At 41.4% G+C, this 13,811-nt stretch overlaps 1 protein-coding gene across 1 annotated transcript; it reads left to right on the forward strand.

Annotated features, from left to right (window-relative positions):
- Positions 1–9,494: 9,494 nt before the first annotated feature.
- On the forward strand, positions 9,495–11,589 carry fam110c (family with sequence similarity 110 member C). Its single transcript, XM_080047389.1, has one exon. It carries the CDS (start codon positions 9,672–9,674, stop codon positions 10,728–10,730), a length of 1,059 nt encoding a protein of 352 aa, XP_079903515.1. The 5' UTR covers positions 9,495–9,671; the 3' UTR covers positions 10,731–11,589.
- The last annotated feature ends 2,222 nt before the right edge of the window (positions 11,590–13,811 follow it).

Raw genomic sequence — 13,811 nt, forward strand, 5'->3', positions numbered from 1 at the left:
CATGGCCGCCATTGACTAAAACGTTTATGCAGGGGCAGGGCTTAATAACAAATTGGCCATAACTAATTGACCATAGGTCCTATCATCATGAAACTTGCAGGATATGTGCAGAAGACATGTGGTAGCATGGCCCTCTAAGCTTGTCATTCAAAAATGCAATGTTTGACAGGCCACGCCCCTCGCCCCCTGACTCTGATTGACTTGACATTTCTTACACATGTACAGCTCATGGTGCTCTACAATAAAGCCTCTTGGACCATAGGGGTCAGCCATTATTTTCTTTCTTCCCTAACTTACATGACCTGAAATACAGTGAAGTCACATTCGCTCTGTGGATTTCCAACCTATCATCACCAAATTGTATACACAGCATCAGGGGACGGCCACAACTCGGGACTGGAGTTCGGAAAGCCCGCGGCGGCGGTTTGGGCGGGGCACCGCCGAAGCGGGGATTGGCGGCCTGCGCAGGGCTGCCCGTACTTTCAAAATCTCCGCGGGATTTTCTAGTTTTCATTATGATAGCCTATTTGGAAAATGTGCATAGCTTGAGCTAACGGCAGATTTAAAACATGTGCGGTTTTATTGCTACATTAATGTCAATAAATAATTTTAAGAGTAACAGGGAGAGAGAATTTTTTTTATCACTTCATAAAAGCGTTTCTCAAAAGTAAATTAGAGACACAAATTGGGCTGCTGGCGATCCATTAACAAGTTTATATCACTGTCACCATTAATGAAATTCACATTTTTTTATGATGTTAGAGTGAAGCATACTGAGCTGTGTAGCAATGACTTTGGTACAGGAAACTAGGGTTTGATTCCCAGATAGGGTGGAGCAAGTCCAGTGAGGGTACCATCTATCTATCTATCTATCTATCTATCTATCTATCTATCTATCTATCTATCTATCTATCTATCTATCTATCTATCTATCTATCTATCTATCTATCTATCTATCTATCTATCTATCTATCTATCTATCCGTCCGTCCGTCCGTCCGTCCGTCCCTCCGTCCGTCCCTCCCTCCCTCCCTCCCGCCATCCATCCATCCATCCATCCATCCATCCATCCATCCATCCATCCATCCATCCATCCATCCACAGTATATCTAATAAATTTGAAAAGGATCTCAGCTGCTAAACACTCAGACCAGAGTCTCCAAGATCTGATTCAGCAGTGTGTTGCGTTCCTGTGATTCAGCAGTGTGTTTGCTTCCTGTGATTCATTAACTCTTTATCCCTGGTGTATTTAGCCTTGGTCCTCTTGTCAGCCAGTAATGAAGGATCATTCCTTTTCAGCACCAGTGAAGAAGAAGAGATGTCAGGTATGGCAGTCTGGAGTGGCCAGGCAGATTGTGTGTGATGTGCATGATTCACAAAACTTGAAAACGAGATCGTATGGCTATTGACGGGTTTGTGTCTGAAATGCTGCTTAAATCAGAAAATGTTTTCCTCTTTTCTTGAATAAGTTGAATTATGAAATTATATTCACAATTTCATCGACAGAGGTGTAGATGTGTTTTATGAATCACCCCCAAGTAACGTCAAAGAGTCTTTGTATCAATGTGACTTATGTCAGGTAAAAGAAAAAGTAGAGGGAGAGAAACTTAAATGTATCACCTTTAACATTGAGATACAGATGCAAATGATGAATAACAAGTAAATCCAGGAAGTATCCAACACCGGATCCTCCCTCTCCCATACCAGCAGCCATGCCCAGTCATGTAATAAGGGAGCAGATTTTTCTCATTTTAAACTGGTAAACAAAAAGGTTCTGGTTGAGTAATTCTACTGGATGAACAAAAAGAAATAACTGAGCCGGCACAAAGGCCAGGAATGACTTTGTGTGAACATGTGAGACACTAAATGCCTTATTTACCTCGTTTAGGAAATGGTTACACTCCCAGAGCAATTATCGTGCAGTTCTGTTTTCCTCTTGTTTCATCAAAGCCAGCTGTAGGTTTTCTAGGAACCCTCAAAGCTTCAAAGCTGCAGTGTTTGATAAAGGTGTATTTTGGCTGCATCTGATGGTGAAACATCTAGATTAAAACACACAGTGTTAACCCCTCCCATTTAGAGAATTTACAGAAGCTAGGGTGGCCTTCAAGGACGAGAAGCTATAATACTAAAAAGTGCATCATCCACCACTCTTTCTTCAGTCTTTCTACAAATTTCAATAGATGAGGTGAAGATGTAGATATTTATTCTATAGTTATTACTCTTTGTCTTCCAACATGTGCAATTCTGGTGGACACCCACTAAACATGGCAGTACCCCCCCCCTCTCTCCTACAGATATAAAATGCTAATTCTTAGGAATTTATTTTTTCAAGCGATTACACTAATCAAAACACCTTTACCATGTTAGGCTCCTCCCCTTTATCGCATTAGGCTCCTCCCCTTTACCACAATAGGCTCCTCCCATTTACCATGTTAGGCTCCTCCCATTTACAACATTAAGCTCCTCCCCTTTACCACATTAGGCTCATCCCCTTTACAACATTAAGCTCCTCCCCTTTAGCATGCTAGGCCCCTCCCCTTTACCGCATGAAGCTCCTCCTCTTTACCACATTAGACTCCTCCCCTTTACCACGTTAAGCTCCTACCCTTTACAACATTAAGCTCCTCCCCTTTACCATGCTAGACCCCTCCCATTCACAACATTAAGCTCCTCCCCTTTACCACATTAAGCTCCTCCACCATGTTAGGCTCCTCCCCTTTAGCATGCTAGGCCCCTCCCCTTTACCATGTTAGGCTCCTCCCCTTTACCACAATAGGCTCCTCCCCTTTACAACTTTAAGCCCCTCCCCTTTACCATGCTAGGCTCCTCCCCTTTACCACATTGAGCTCCTCCCCTTTAGCATGCTAGGCCCCTCCCCTTTTCCACATTAGACTCCTCCCCTTTACCACATTAAGCTCCTCCTCTTTACCACATTAGACTCCTCCCCTTTACAACATTAAGCTCCTCCTCTTTACCACATTAGACTACTCCCCTTTACCACAATAGACTCCCCCCCTTTACCATGCTAGGCTCCTCCCCTTTACCACATTGAGCTCCTCCCCTTTAGCATGCTAGGCCCCTCCCCTTTTCCACATTAGACTCCTCCCCTTTACCACATTAAGCTCCTCCTCTTTACCACATTAGACTCCTCCCCTTTACCACAATAGACTCCCCCCCTTTACAACTTTAAGCCCCTCCCCTTTAGCATGCTAGGCCCCTCCCCTTTACCATGTTAGGCTCCTCCCCTTTACCACAATAGGCCCCTCCCCTTTACCATGTTAGGCTCCTCCCGTTTACAACATTAAGCTCCTCCCCTTTGCCACATTAGGCTCCTCCCCCTTACAACATTAAGCTCCTCCTCTTAAGCATGCTAGGCCCCTCCCCTTTACCACAATAGGCTCCTCCCCTTCACCATGTTAGGCTCCTCCCCTTTACAACATTAAGCTCCTCCCCTTTACCATGTTAGGCTCCTCCCCTTTACCACATTAGGCTCCCCCCTTTACCACATTAAGCTCCTCCTCTTTACCACATTAGACTCCTCCCCTTTACCACAATAGACTCCCCCCCTTTACCATGTTAGGCTCCTCCCCTTTAGCATGCTAGGCCCCTCCCCTTTACCACAGTAGGCTCCTCCCCTTTACAGCATTAAGCTCCTCCCCTTTACCATGTTAGGCTCCTCCTCTTTACTACATTAGGCTCCTCCCCTTTACCATGTTAGGCTCCTCCCCTTTACAGCAGTAAGCTCCTCCCCTTTACCATGTTAGGCTCCTCCCCTTTACCGCATTAAGCTCCTCCTCTTTACCACAATACATACTTATGAATATTATGTTCCATTTCTTCCGAGTCTGTTCTGAAAAATGCCAATTCCCTTTACATGCTGTAACTTTAAGTGTAAGTTTCATGCATTTACCCACCTGCATGTTTGTATATGTTCTTTAAAACAGTTGTGGATATTTTGCAGTCAAAGAAAGGATGAAAATAATCACTGTGTGAATCCAGCCTGTATTTATTTTCTATAAACATGCAATCTGAAAAAAAGAAAAGCTTTTTTGCAAAGAATTGCTTCAGTGTTTTTTTTTTCTTTATGGCTGGTTCAAGTGTTCTGGGAGCATTAACTTAATCTTGGAAAAATGTGAATACAAATTAAAACCAACAATGGCTGCTTTTCATTATCGATCATAAGTCATTACCGGGTATCAACACGAGGTGTTGACACATAGCCAATCTGAACCATATTTCCCCCCATTTGTCAGTCAGTTTCCTTTTCACCTGTTCCACATTATGTTGATGTCGAGGGATGATCATTACAGATGTTCTTTGACGGACATCATCCAACTGGCTCAGTCTGTTATCTGTGCTAGTGTATGTTGTGGTTTTTTTTAACACGAGAAGTTTAGATTTCTTTTTTTGTCGTGTTATTGTAGTGTGAACAGTGGGTGACTTTGGGGGCCCAGGTAGGTGAGTGTAGCTTTCAAAGAAACGTTATGTGGTTTGGGTGCGCTCCATGATGGCAGATGTGAATGGGGAAATAGCAGTAACATCACTTATTCTGCAAGAAAACTATAAGGGGCGCGGCACCGCTGCGACCCTGCAGTTACACTATCTCCTGTCCACCCATGTTATTGTCACTGTCTTGTATGTTTCTTGGAGAGGTGTGTACTGAAAAGGCAAATTTCATTGTGCTGTAACGGTGCATATGACAATAAAGCTATCTATCTATCTATAAGAGTTTAAACATTTAAAGGAATTGTTGTCAAGACAAGATAGATATTAGCCAAGAGAAGTATAAACCAGCTGTCATAAAATCCAGGCCTGTGTTTTTTGGAGTTGATCCAAGGGAATCATTACTGATTCCAGCTGAGTTGCATCGCTTTTTATAATAGAACAAAGATTTTTGCCATTTAAAAACAAAGAAGACACATAACTTTTTATTTACCTGCATGGCATTATTCTCAAAGTTAATTTCCAATATCGTAATATTAAGAGTTATCATACAGCTTCACTTGATCACTTCATATGGACACGGCAAAAAGACAACAGATTGCTTGCATTATGGTTATCCTGCAAATAGTTTTATAGTGGGGGTATCTTATTTGGATTTGTTCGGGTGACCTCCATTTCACAAGAAGCAGCAGTGATGTTGAAGTGTATAGGTGCACAGCAAGACATCCTTGTTGAGCGTGGTTACAGGTGCAGTGGAGAACACTTCTGATGCCAACTATCATTTGTTTACATGCACTTAAGCAGTCGTTTTCTCCAGTATGCTGATAGATTTATCTTGGAGCATACAGATTTCTAGGCCATTTGAACACATTTTAGAAATTTAGACACTTTCACAGATTATTGTTGGCCCCTTGGGGACAGTGCAACAAGTCGTTAACAAAACACTTACGCATACATGATACCCTCATACTCCTCATTTTATTACATTGCCCTTTTTTAACACAGGAAGACACAAAGCCAAAGTTAACACTTATTTCAGTCATGATTTGTCAACCTGCTGAGTCCAATGTCTGTCAATGGCTTGCAGCTCTGGTTTGTTCTCCAATAACTCATGGTGGGATTATCTGCCTCTTTAGCTACTAAATGCTCCTCTATGTTGACCCGCTATTCTCCAGATGGAAGAAAAATATGTTACTGTCCTCAGGCCTGCTGGAAATGATTAAGTAAATAGGGAACCAAAACCTTTGATCCACCATTAACAAAACCCTGCAGCAGTCATTCTCCAAACACATTTGTTTTTTTCTGAATGACAGTAAGAGGAGCTTGTGATGAATAGACACTGACTAATTGAGTGGGAGGTGACCTGATCCTGCTGGTTATTAGGACTGCATGCTTGATGACCAATTATCAGTTGTTTTACATAACATTCAAACAATAACTTCAAGCAAAAGATGCCTGCAGCAATTACATCTCATCATTTCTTAATTGAGTCAGCAGGCTTCATTCACGTCTCAAGGATGGATGGTAATTATTGTGAATGATTTAATGAAAACACAATTAGCAGATGATGCAGTGTCACATTAACTTGTAGAATGGGCCCGTCCAACCGGCAGCATAAGTTAAGAATTAAACAAATGTGAGAGGGCTCGGGGGACGAGTGACTACTGGCGTCAGTGCTTCATGTTTACTCGGCTCCCCTCCATCCCTCCCGGAGTCTGCTCCCTCTCTCTTTTTTCCTATTAAGTAGAAGCAGGTTTCACAAATTAACCAGACAACATGCTAAATCACTGCCAACAGTGCCACAGCATTCACTTTCAATTATTGCATTTCAAAAGATGTGGCATGGCAGACTCCGAAGCCATAGTTCCTCTTGCATGCTTGAGCCAAATATATTAGACTGTGTGTGTTTAACAGATATTATACAAATATGTATTGATTATTAAAACCATTCTACATTTGGTTTGTATATCAACTCAACATCAAGAATGATTGGTGAATATTGTGCAACACTTATTTATGAAAATTATTCTCTTTTCAATAGCCCACTTTTATAACAAAAGCAAGTGACATGGCTCTAGAGACAGCAGTGTTGATCTGCTGTCTGTGATTCATTGAAGTATATTCCCATCTTTTGGATGCACTGCCATGAAATTTTGCACAGACATGTGTGGTCCCCAGACGATGAATCCTACTGACTTGGGTCATCCACCAACTTTTCCTCCATCGCAAGGTCGGCATTTGAGGTTCTGTGTTGAGGAATCATTAATCATACTGACACCTCATGCATACCTCCCTAGGAGGTCAAACTAGGATAGAGTACAACTAAACATGACAGAATCCCCAAGTGAACTGTTCAGTCTGATTTGAGGCAGGCCAAAAGAAATCACCCCGCCGAATAAATGCAATCAACATGAAAAACAGATGTGGTATGATAATGATGTACAAACACTGAAAAATAAGAGTGTGCCTAGATAGGCCAATGTAAATTGAGAGGAATGCATACAAACACCTTTAGGTCATTGGGTTCTGTTGGTCTTTAGATAACCAAACAGGCAGAAAGACGGTGATGCCATTTTTTTTTATTCCTCTTTTTGCACTTGATATGAAGAGTTATCTCTCATATGAGAGGAAAGAAATGGTGTGGACAGCCGCCTGATAAGACTTTATTATTTTCACACCATGCATTCTTGTGCTGCCCTCTGCCTTTTGAACATGTAGACCTGCCTGTCTGGCATCTTTATGGTTTAGTTTTTACACAGATTTTTTCAGATCCTATCGTGAATGTTTCTAATTCCCAAAAGGGAGTCAGTTGTTGCCTCCTTACTTTTTTGTTTTCTTCTTTCATTTCCATCCATTGCATTCAAACCTTGATCTTGCAAATACCACAAGCCAATGGGGTTTCAACACACTTGGTGAATACTGTTTAGCACTTCAATTTTGAAGTGAATATTAATTCATTAAAAACACATTTGGTTGCCCATTGGGGCCACTTGTGTTTAGTGTTCTTTGCTGTGGAGAAGACAGACCTGTGTTGAAAATGGAAATTTGACAAAAAGTCATTCATTAGTATTTACATGCACAAATGACAAATGAAACTTACACACACAAATGAAATAATGCGTTGGTGTGCAGTTCACCAACGCATTAGCATTGCAGTATAATAGGAAAACTGGAGACGACCTACTGAACTGTTAAAATAAATGTTATTGTTTCAGCAGATTGAAGCACACTTGAATGAGCTTATCATGATTGTAAACACAAATTCAGGGAGTTCACTGGCATATCATACAATATTTTGTTGTGAGCCCCCAACACTTTTTCCTACAGTTTGAGGAGGCGACCCGATTTTGGATAAGCGGTTGAAGATGATGATGATGAGTTTGAGGAGGTTCAACATGAACTCCAGGATACTCTACAACTTCTACAGTTGCCCCATCAAGACCATCCAGACTGGCTGCATCAACAATTAAAAGTGGAATCAGCCATTCTGGAGAATGCATGTCGTCAAAACCACTTTTTGTCCAAGTGTCTCCACACGCTCCGCTACCTGTCTGTACTGTGTTTGTGTGCAGAGTTAAATTCCAGTGTTAATACACATCCCGTGCTCTGTAAACGGTGCTAAGGTGGCCCCCTTTGTTTACATTGTTTACATACCAGTTTACAGAGCCTATGGATGTGTAATAACACCAGCTTTTTTTTCAGTGTGGATGGACATATAGCGGAATCCTGGAGAAATTTGGAAATTTGGACAACAAACATTCTCCAGGAATGCTGAATGCCTCTACACCCAGCATTGTAGAAGGAAAGGAAACAGAATTTCAAAAGAGCCCAATCTATCCATTTACAAACTGCCTGCTTCGGTCTGTCCAACAGCTAACAACTTCTGGTCCTGTGCCAACAGGCAAAGGGACATCTTCAAGTTGCGTTGTTCGAGAGAGCCTGAAAACAACAATTTCATTGTCATCAGTATGATAAATAACAGAGCTCGAGCTTGCCTTGAACTTGGTTGATTTTGTCGTGCCGTTACATTATTTTCACTGACATGTGGGAATGTTGGAATCTATCTGTGGTTTTGTCTTATAACTGTGTCTGCTGTTGTTTTTACCTAATAACCATATTATTTGTATCACAACCTCTTTATGGGACATGATCCCAAGACCAAGAACTACTGCTGATTCAATACTTAAATTAGTGGTCAATCCCACGAAACCTCAAAACAAGCTGGAGGGATAGGACTGGTGGTCTCATCCTGTAAGATACAGTTACTGTGTAACATGGCCACCATCTGAAAAAAAATTCAAATCAAAAGGGACAAAACAAATGTATTCTGTTATTTAACTCTATAGTTATCATGGTAATCTATTTCAATTGAAGAGGTTCCTGTCTATGTATTGTATATGTTGTATTTTTACTGTCAGTAAATATTGTATAGTAAGTAAGTATTGGACAACAGGGGATCAAGTCTGAGAAGCTAGAGTAAGCTAGAGTTTAAAGCTTTGAACAGGACGATTGGTTGGGTGGTGGGAACCAATGGGAAATCTTTTTCATGGGGCCCTTTAGCCCTGGTGGCCTTTGATGAACAAAACAAAACTAAAATCTTTACGTAATAACCTTTTATATACTATCTATCATAATCTATGGTAATAACACATACAACATCTTTTCTCTTTGAGGCCTTAGAATTGCGCAATAATGTTTTGAGGGCATTGATTACAGTAAAAATCCCAGTGGGATCATACACACTGGGCATGATTTAAGGATGAATGGGCTTGTGGGGAAACATTTGTTGTGCAATATTTACACATGAGTCAGTGTCACAGCCGAAATAGTTGATGAAATATCGGGTAATTCTTCTTAAAGTAAAAAAACAGTTTCCGTAGGGGATAATGTAAGGTTATGTCCTGTATTGAGCAACAGGGGGGCAAGGCACACCTTTTTCCACAGAAAAAAATCTGCAGCAGTGTCAGCTTTCACTAGTTTTCACTTGCGATAGTATCAGGTGTACTTTGAACAGGCTTGTGTTTGGTTAGAACTAGCCTTGCGTAGAATGGGTGGGGTAAGGTGGTGTGTGTGTCTGAGAAGACGAGGTGAAGTTTACTCTCTATACGTGCTCAGGCAAAGGACGGGCTTGCATGGAATCTTGTACCTTCAATGCTTGAGAGGCCGCACTCTATAAGGATTACCCACTCTTTGGAAAATACCTGTTTCGACTGTTCATGAAAAACCACAATGGAGACAACGAGCGACCCCACCAAAATCCTGGAGAAGGGTCCCGAGTACCTTCGAAAGCAGATGGAACTGGAGAGTGAGACCACAGGACGCATGAGTGCCGTGGAGAGGCTCGCCGCCAGCAGAAAGAAATATGTCAAAAGCCAACAGGCGGCCAACTCAACCCAGGACTCAATGATCAGTTTTGGGTCAGCCTCTGTGAGTAGCACCGATTCTTCTAACTGGAGCTCCAAACGTGGTGGGAACCTGGTCACAGTGAATAACTCGTCGGAGGCTACACTATGTGGGGAAGAGGAAAACGACTTGCCAGGGGTGGTACGTCGGTCCAGCTCAAGAAAGCGGGACTCTCTTCTGATCTACAGGCAGAAATGTGATTTAATGAAAGGGTCGGCAAGCGGCCGGAGGAGAACCCATATACAACGAAGGCAGATGTACAGATCCGCACGGAGAAATGTTTCATTACCCGAGGCGGCAGATAAGGGGAGTGAAGCAGAGGAAAACAATGAGGAAGAAATCACCACACCTGAGGCCACAGCAAAGGAATGCAGCTCACCTGTAGATACCTCTCAAACAGAGACCACAAGGAATGGAAAAGAAGAAGAAGAAGAAGAAGAAGAACAGCAGAAAAGCACGAAAAAGGTTGTGGTGAACAAATCTTCCGGTCTCCTCACGGTTCCCGAGGTCGAAAGGAGGCCCGGCAAAGGGGTCGCTCGTTCCCACTCTGACATCAGCTCAAGGTACTCCAAGAGCTTTGCAGATTTTGATGCTTTCTTCAAGTACTGTGGGCTGGACGCGCCGGTTGTGGAGACTCTGGGGAAGGAGAACTTCTCGGCGCGCTCAGACGACATCGTGGTAAATATCCGGAGCATCAGCATTTCCACATCGGAGGACGGTTTCTCCAGGACCAGCGGGGACAGCGACGGACTGATGGAGGAGAAGTTACACGCCAAGATACGCCAGACCACGTCAGTCATCGAGCGCAACGCCAGGATTATCAAGTGGTTGTACAGCTGCAGGAACGCTAAAGAGACTGGAAAAAAGCTAAGAGACCTCGATTGAGATCGTTAATTATTACTGTTGGACAGATGATACATTTCAAACATTTATCACATTTCGCATTGCAAACCAAATATTGATAACACTGACTGAAAAGAGATCGAATGTTCAGCTCACTCCTGGCTCATGTGGAAAACACTAACTTTATGTCTCACTTTTACTGTGTGTGTGTGTGTGTGTGTGTGTGTGTGTGTGTGTGTGTGTGTGTGTGTGTGTGTGTGTGTGTGTGTGTGTGTGTGTGTGTGTGTGTGTGTGTGTGTGTGTGTGTGTGTGTGTGTGTGTGTGTGTGTGTGTGTGTGTGTGTGGCTGTGTGTGTGGCTATGTGTATGTTTGTGTTTGTGTTTTATAGGCTTGTGCTTATATTATTGTTACCTTTGATGTCTTTGCACATTGTATTCGTGCGCTTCGGATGGGCAATATGATTTATTTTTATTTTTATATAAAATATTTTTCGCTTTTTGGGTGGTGACTTTAACCCTTTCTTTCTAAGTTTAGGGAGAAGTAGCCTGTCGTGTCCCTTTATGTGAACAAAATAAATATGCTGATAATAAATGAGGCACCATGTCCTTTACGATTTATAGTGGTTTAGACCTTGTGATATCTTGCCGTCTCTTACTCTTGTTGTAACGTGTAGACACAGCAGAGTTGATTGAAAAGGTTGCTTGTGTTTCCACCTTTTGCTGTCACAACCTTACATAATGTTGAAGTTTGTTCCAAGTCGAATGAGTTGAAACTGAACCCGTTCCAAAAAACTTTTTGGAATGAGAGTGTCCTCTCTTTTGGTCGAATCCCCCACCTGCTTCTGACTCTCCACTCATCTCTTTTCAGACTAAATAGGCTACAGGCCTGACCTTTATCACCATATGTTTGGCCAGTTGTGTTTTTATTGATTTGCTTATTTAGCTTAGGTATTGACTAACTTAATGGTCACTCCCTTTAACCACTTTACAAGCAGGCTGGTGTATATGATATTGCGAATATGTTAAACTTTTTTTATTTGCAACTACATATATAATGTATAGGACATGTATTCAGAACACAAAGTAAATGAGATGCCTTATTTTTAAGAATCGTAGGCAATAATTAATTTGTCATGTTGACGAAAGTATTGCAAAATACAAGTTGTGGAGACCTGCTTTGACACCTGTTTACCGCCCACTGTGCTAGATTTTGTTCAAACTTGCATAGAGCAATAGCTGTTCTCAGTCATGCAGGGACACAGAAAATCCAACATCACACACACAGTAACACAAAAACCCTAACACTTTTCATCAAATTTTTTCTCTTGAAAATCTTATTTACTTGTAGATTTATGTTATCAAACTGTGTACTCACCACAGATTAATCCCACAGCTTTGATTAAAAATACAATTTTACAAACTATTTGAATGTGTACACATCTAGGAAAGCACATATTTTTAAAATTTTAGCAGAAGGGTTATTCAGCAAACAACAGTCACTGGCGAAAAATGAAAGAACACAGATATTTCTTTGTCAACTAAATAACAAATTCAAAACCCATACACGCACACGGACCCACACACACACACACACACACACACACACACGCACACACACCAGTTACTGCTGTCAGTAAGAAAGTTTAGCTACTTATTATTATTTTTGTCAGGTGTTTCATATTCTTATTTACGGTAATAAAACTGGTTAAAGAGAGGAGAGGAATGTACTTAAGAATCTGATTGGCTTATGCCCAGTGACCGAATGTAACTGTATCTCCACTTCTCTCCATATCTCTGTTTGCTTTCTCTCTTCACAGCCTTCTCTCTCTTTCTGTCTTTGCGCCAACTTTCTTTGCGGATCAAAACCCAGCAGCAGTGACATGAGTGGGGAAAAAACACAAAGGACAGCTTGTTGTTGACTCTATGAGTTAAAACTGAAATTCCACTGCACATGCAGAAACAAACATGTATAGTACATGTGTGTAGATACACATTACTGAACTCCCCCATGTTATAGACGCACCTTCCATCTCTCAAGAAGCATGACTGACTATGTTGCATCAAGGCAAGTCCTGTCCTGCCCTCTCCCACGTATTTGTCTTGCCACTTCCCATAACTTACTAAGTTACTTCTTAATACTCACTTTGAAAAAAGGGCCCTTTTGCCATTTTGAGTAGCATTTAAATACTTGGTTTAAATGCATAAATGTATTTTGCTGCTTGCATTGCTGCAGGGTTTTCAATATGCTAAGTCTTTTACTCTCTTCTCAGATCTTTTTAACAACTTTTTACTGAAATGTCATCACTTGGGGTTTGATGCTGCCTCTGAAACAATGCTTCACACTGAGTTACAATGTATTTGGAGAACTGTATGCTACACAAATAAAGCTGTCAATTATTTTTCTTACAAGTACCGTATGTTGTAGCTCAAATGTGTGCATGGTAGCAAATTCGGCACATATCTCTACTTGTATGTTATGCCATAGCAGATTCTAAATGACGATGTCAGGGCCATAGTTATGGTAATTGTTTAGGTTTCATTTAAAAAAAACACATATCTTAATGAAGCCTACAGTAGCATACGGTATCCTGCTTGTGGTGAGTGAAAATGTTTTGAATGTACTGTATGGGGCCTAAAGGGGGCAGTATCTGACAACAAGATTAAACATTTCAAACACCGTTACAATCTAAGCCACTCTATGTTATCAGGTCAGTCAAACCAAACCCCTGACAGCACTGTAAACATATATGTTGAATCAATGCACATAGGAATCATTACTGTTGTACATCACTGTTGTATCTACAAAGCCCTAATGTGTAAAGGCAGCAGCCATGCAGCAGCGATACATATTGTATCGTTAATTCTCACAATAAGGGAGTTTCCATAACATTATGGCATTGAACCAGATAAAATACCATGCATCAAAAAGTTCTGAGCCTGGGGCTACCAGTTGATAAAGGAATAATTGCTAATATGTTGCATGTTTGTCTTTGCCACTAAAACAATATTTCACTATTCGGACCTTGTTATGTCACAGATGAACATGCATACTTGTTGTAGACTTGAGGCTATTCACTTAATTAAGACTTATTTTACAAACATTTGGAGGCTACTCAAAATTCTA

This window comes from Ammodytes marinus, assembly GCF_949987685.1.
Source record: "Ammodytes marinus genome assembly, chromosome: 19".
In the NCBI taxonomy this organism is placed as follows: Eukaryota; Metazoa; Chordata; class Actinopteri; order Uranoscopiformes; family Ammodytidae; genus Ammodytes; species Ammodytes marinus.

What these genes read in the sequence shown, in the direction of transcription:
- fam110c (XM_080047389.1), top strand. Translation starts at nt 9,672, where the DNA reads ATGGAGACAACGAGCGACCCCACCAAAATCCTGGAGAAGGGTCCCGAG.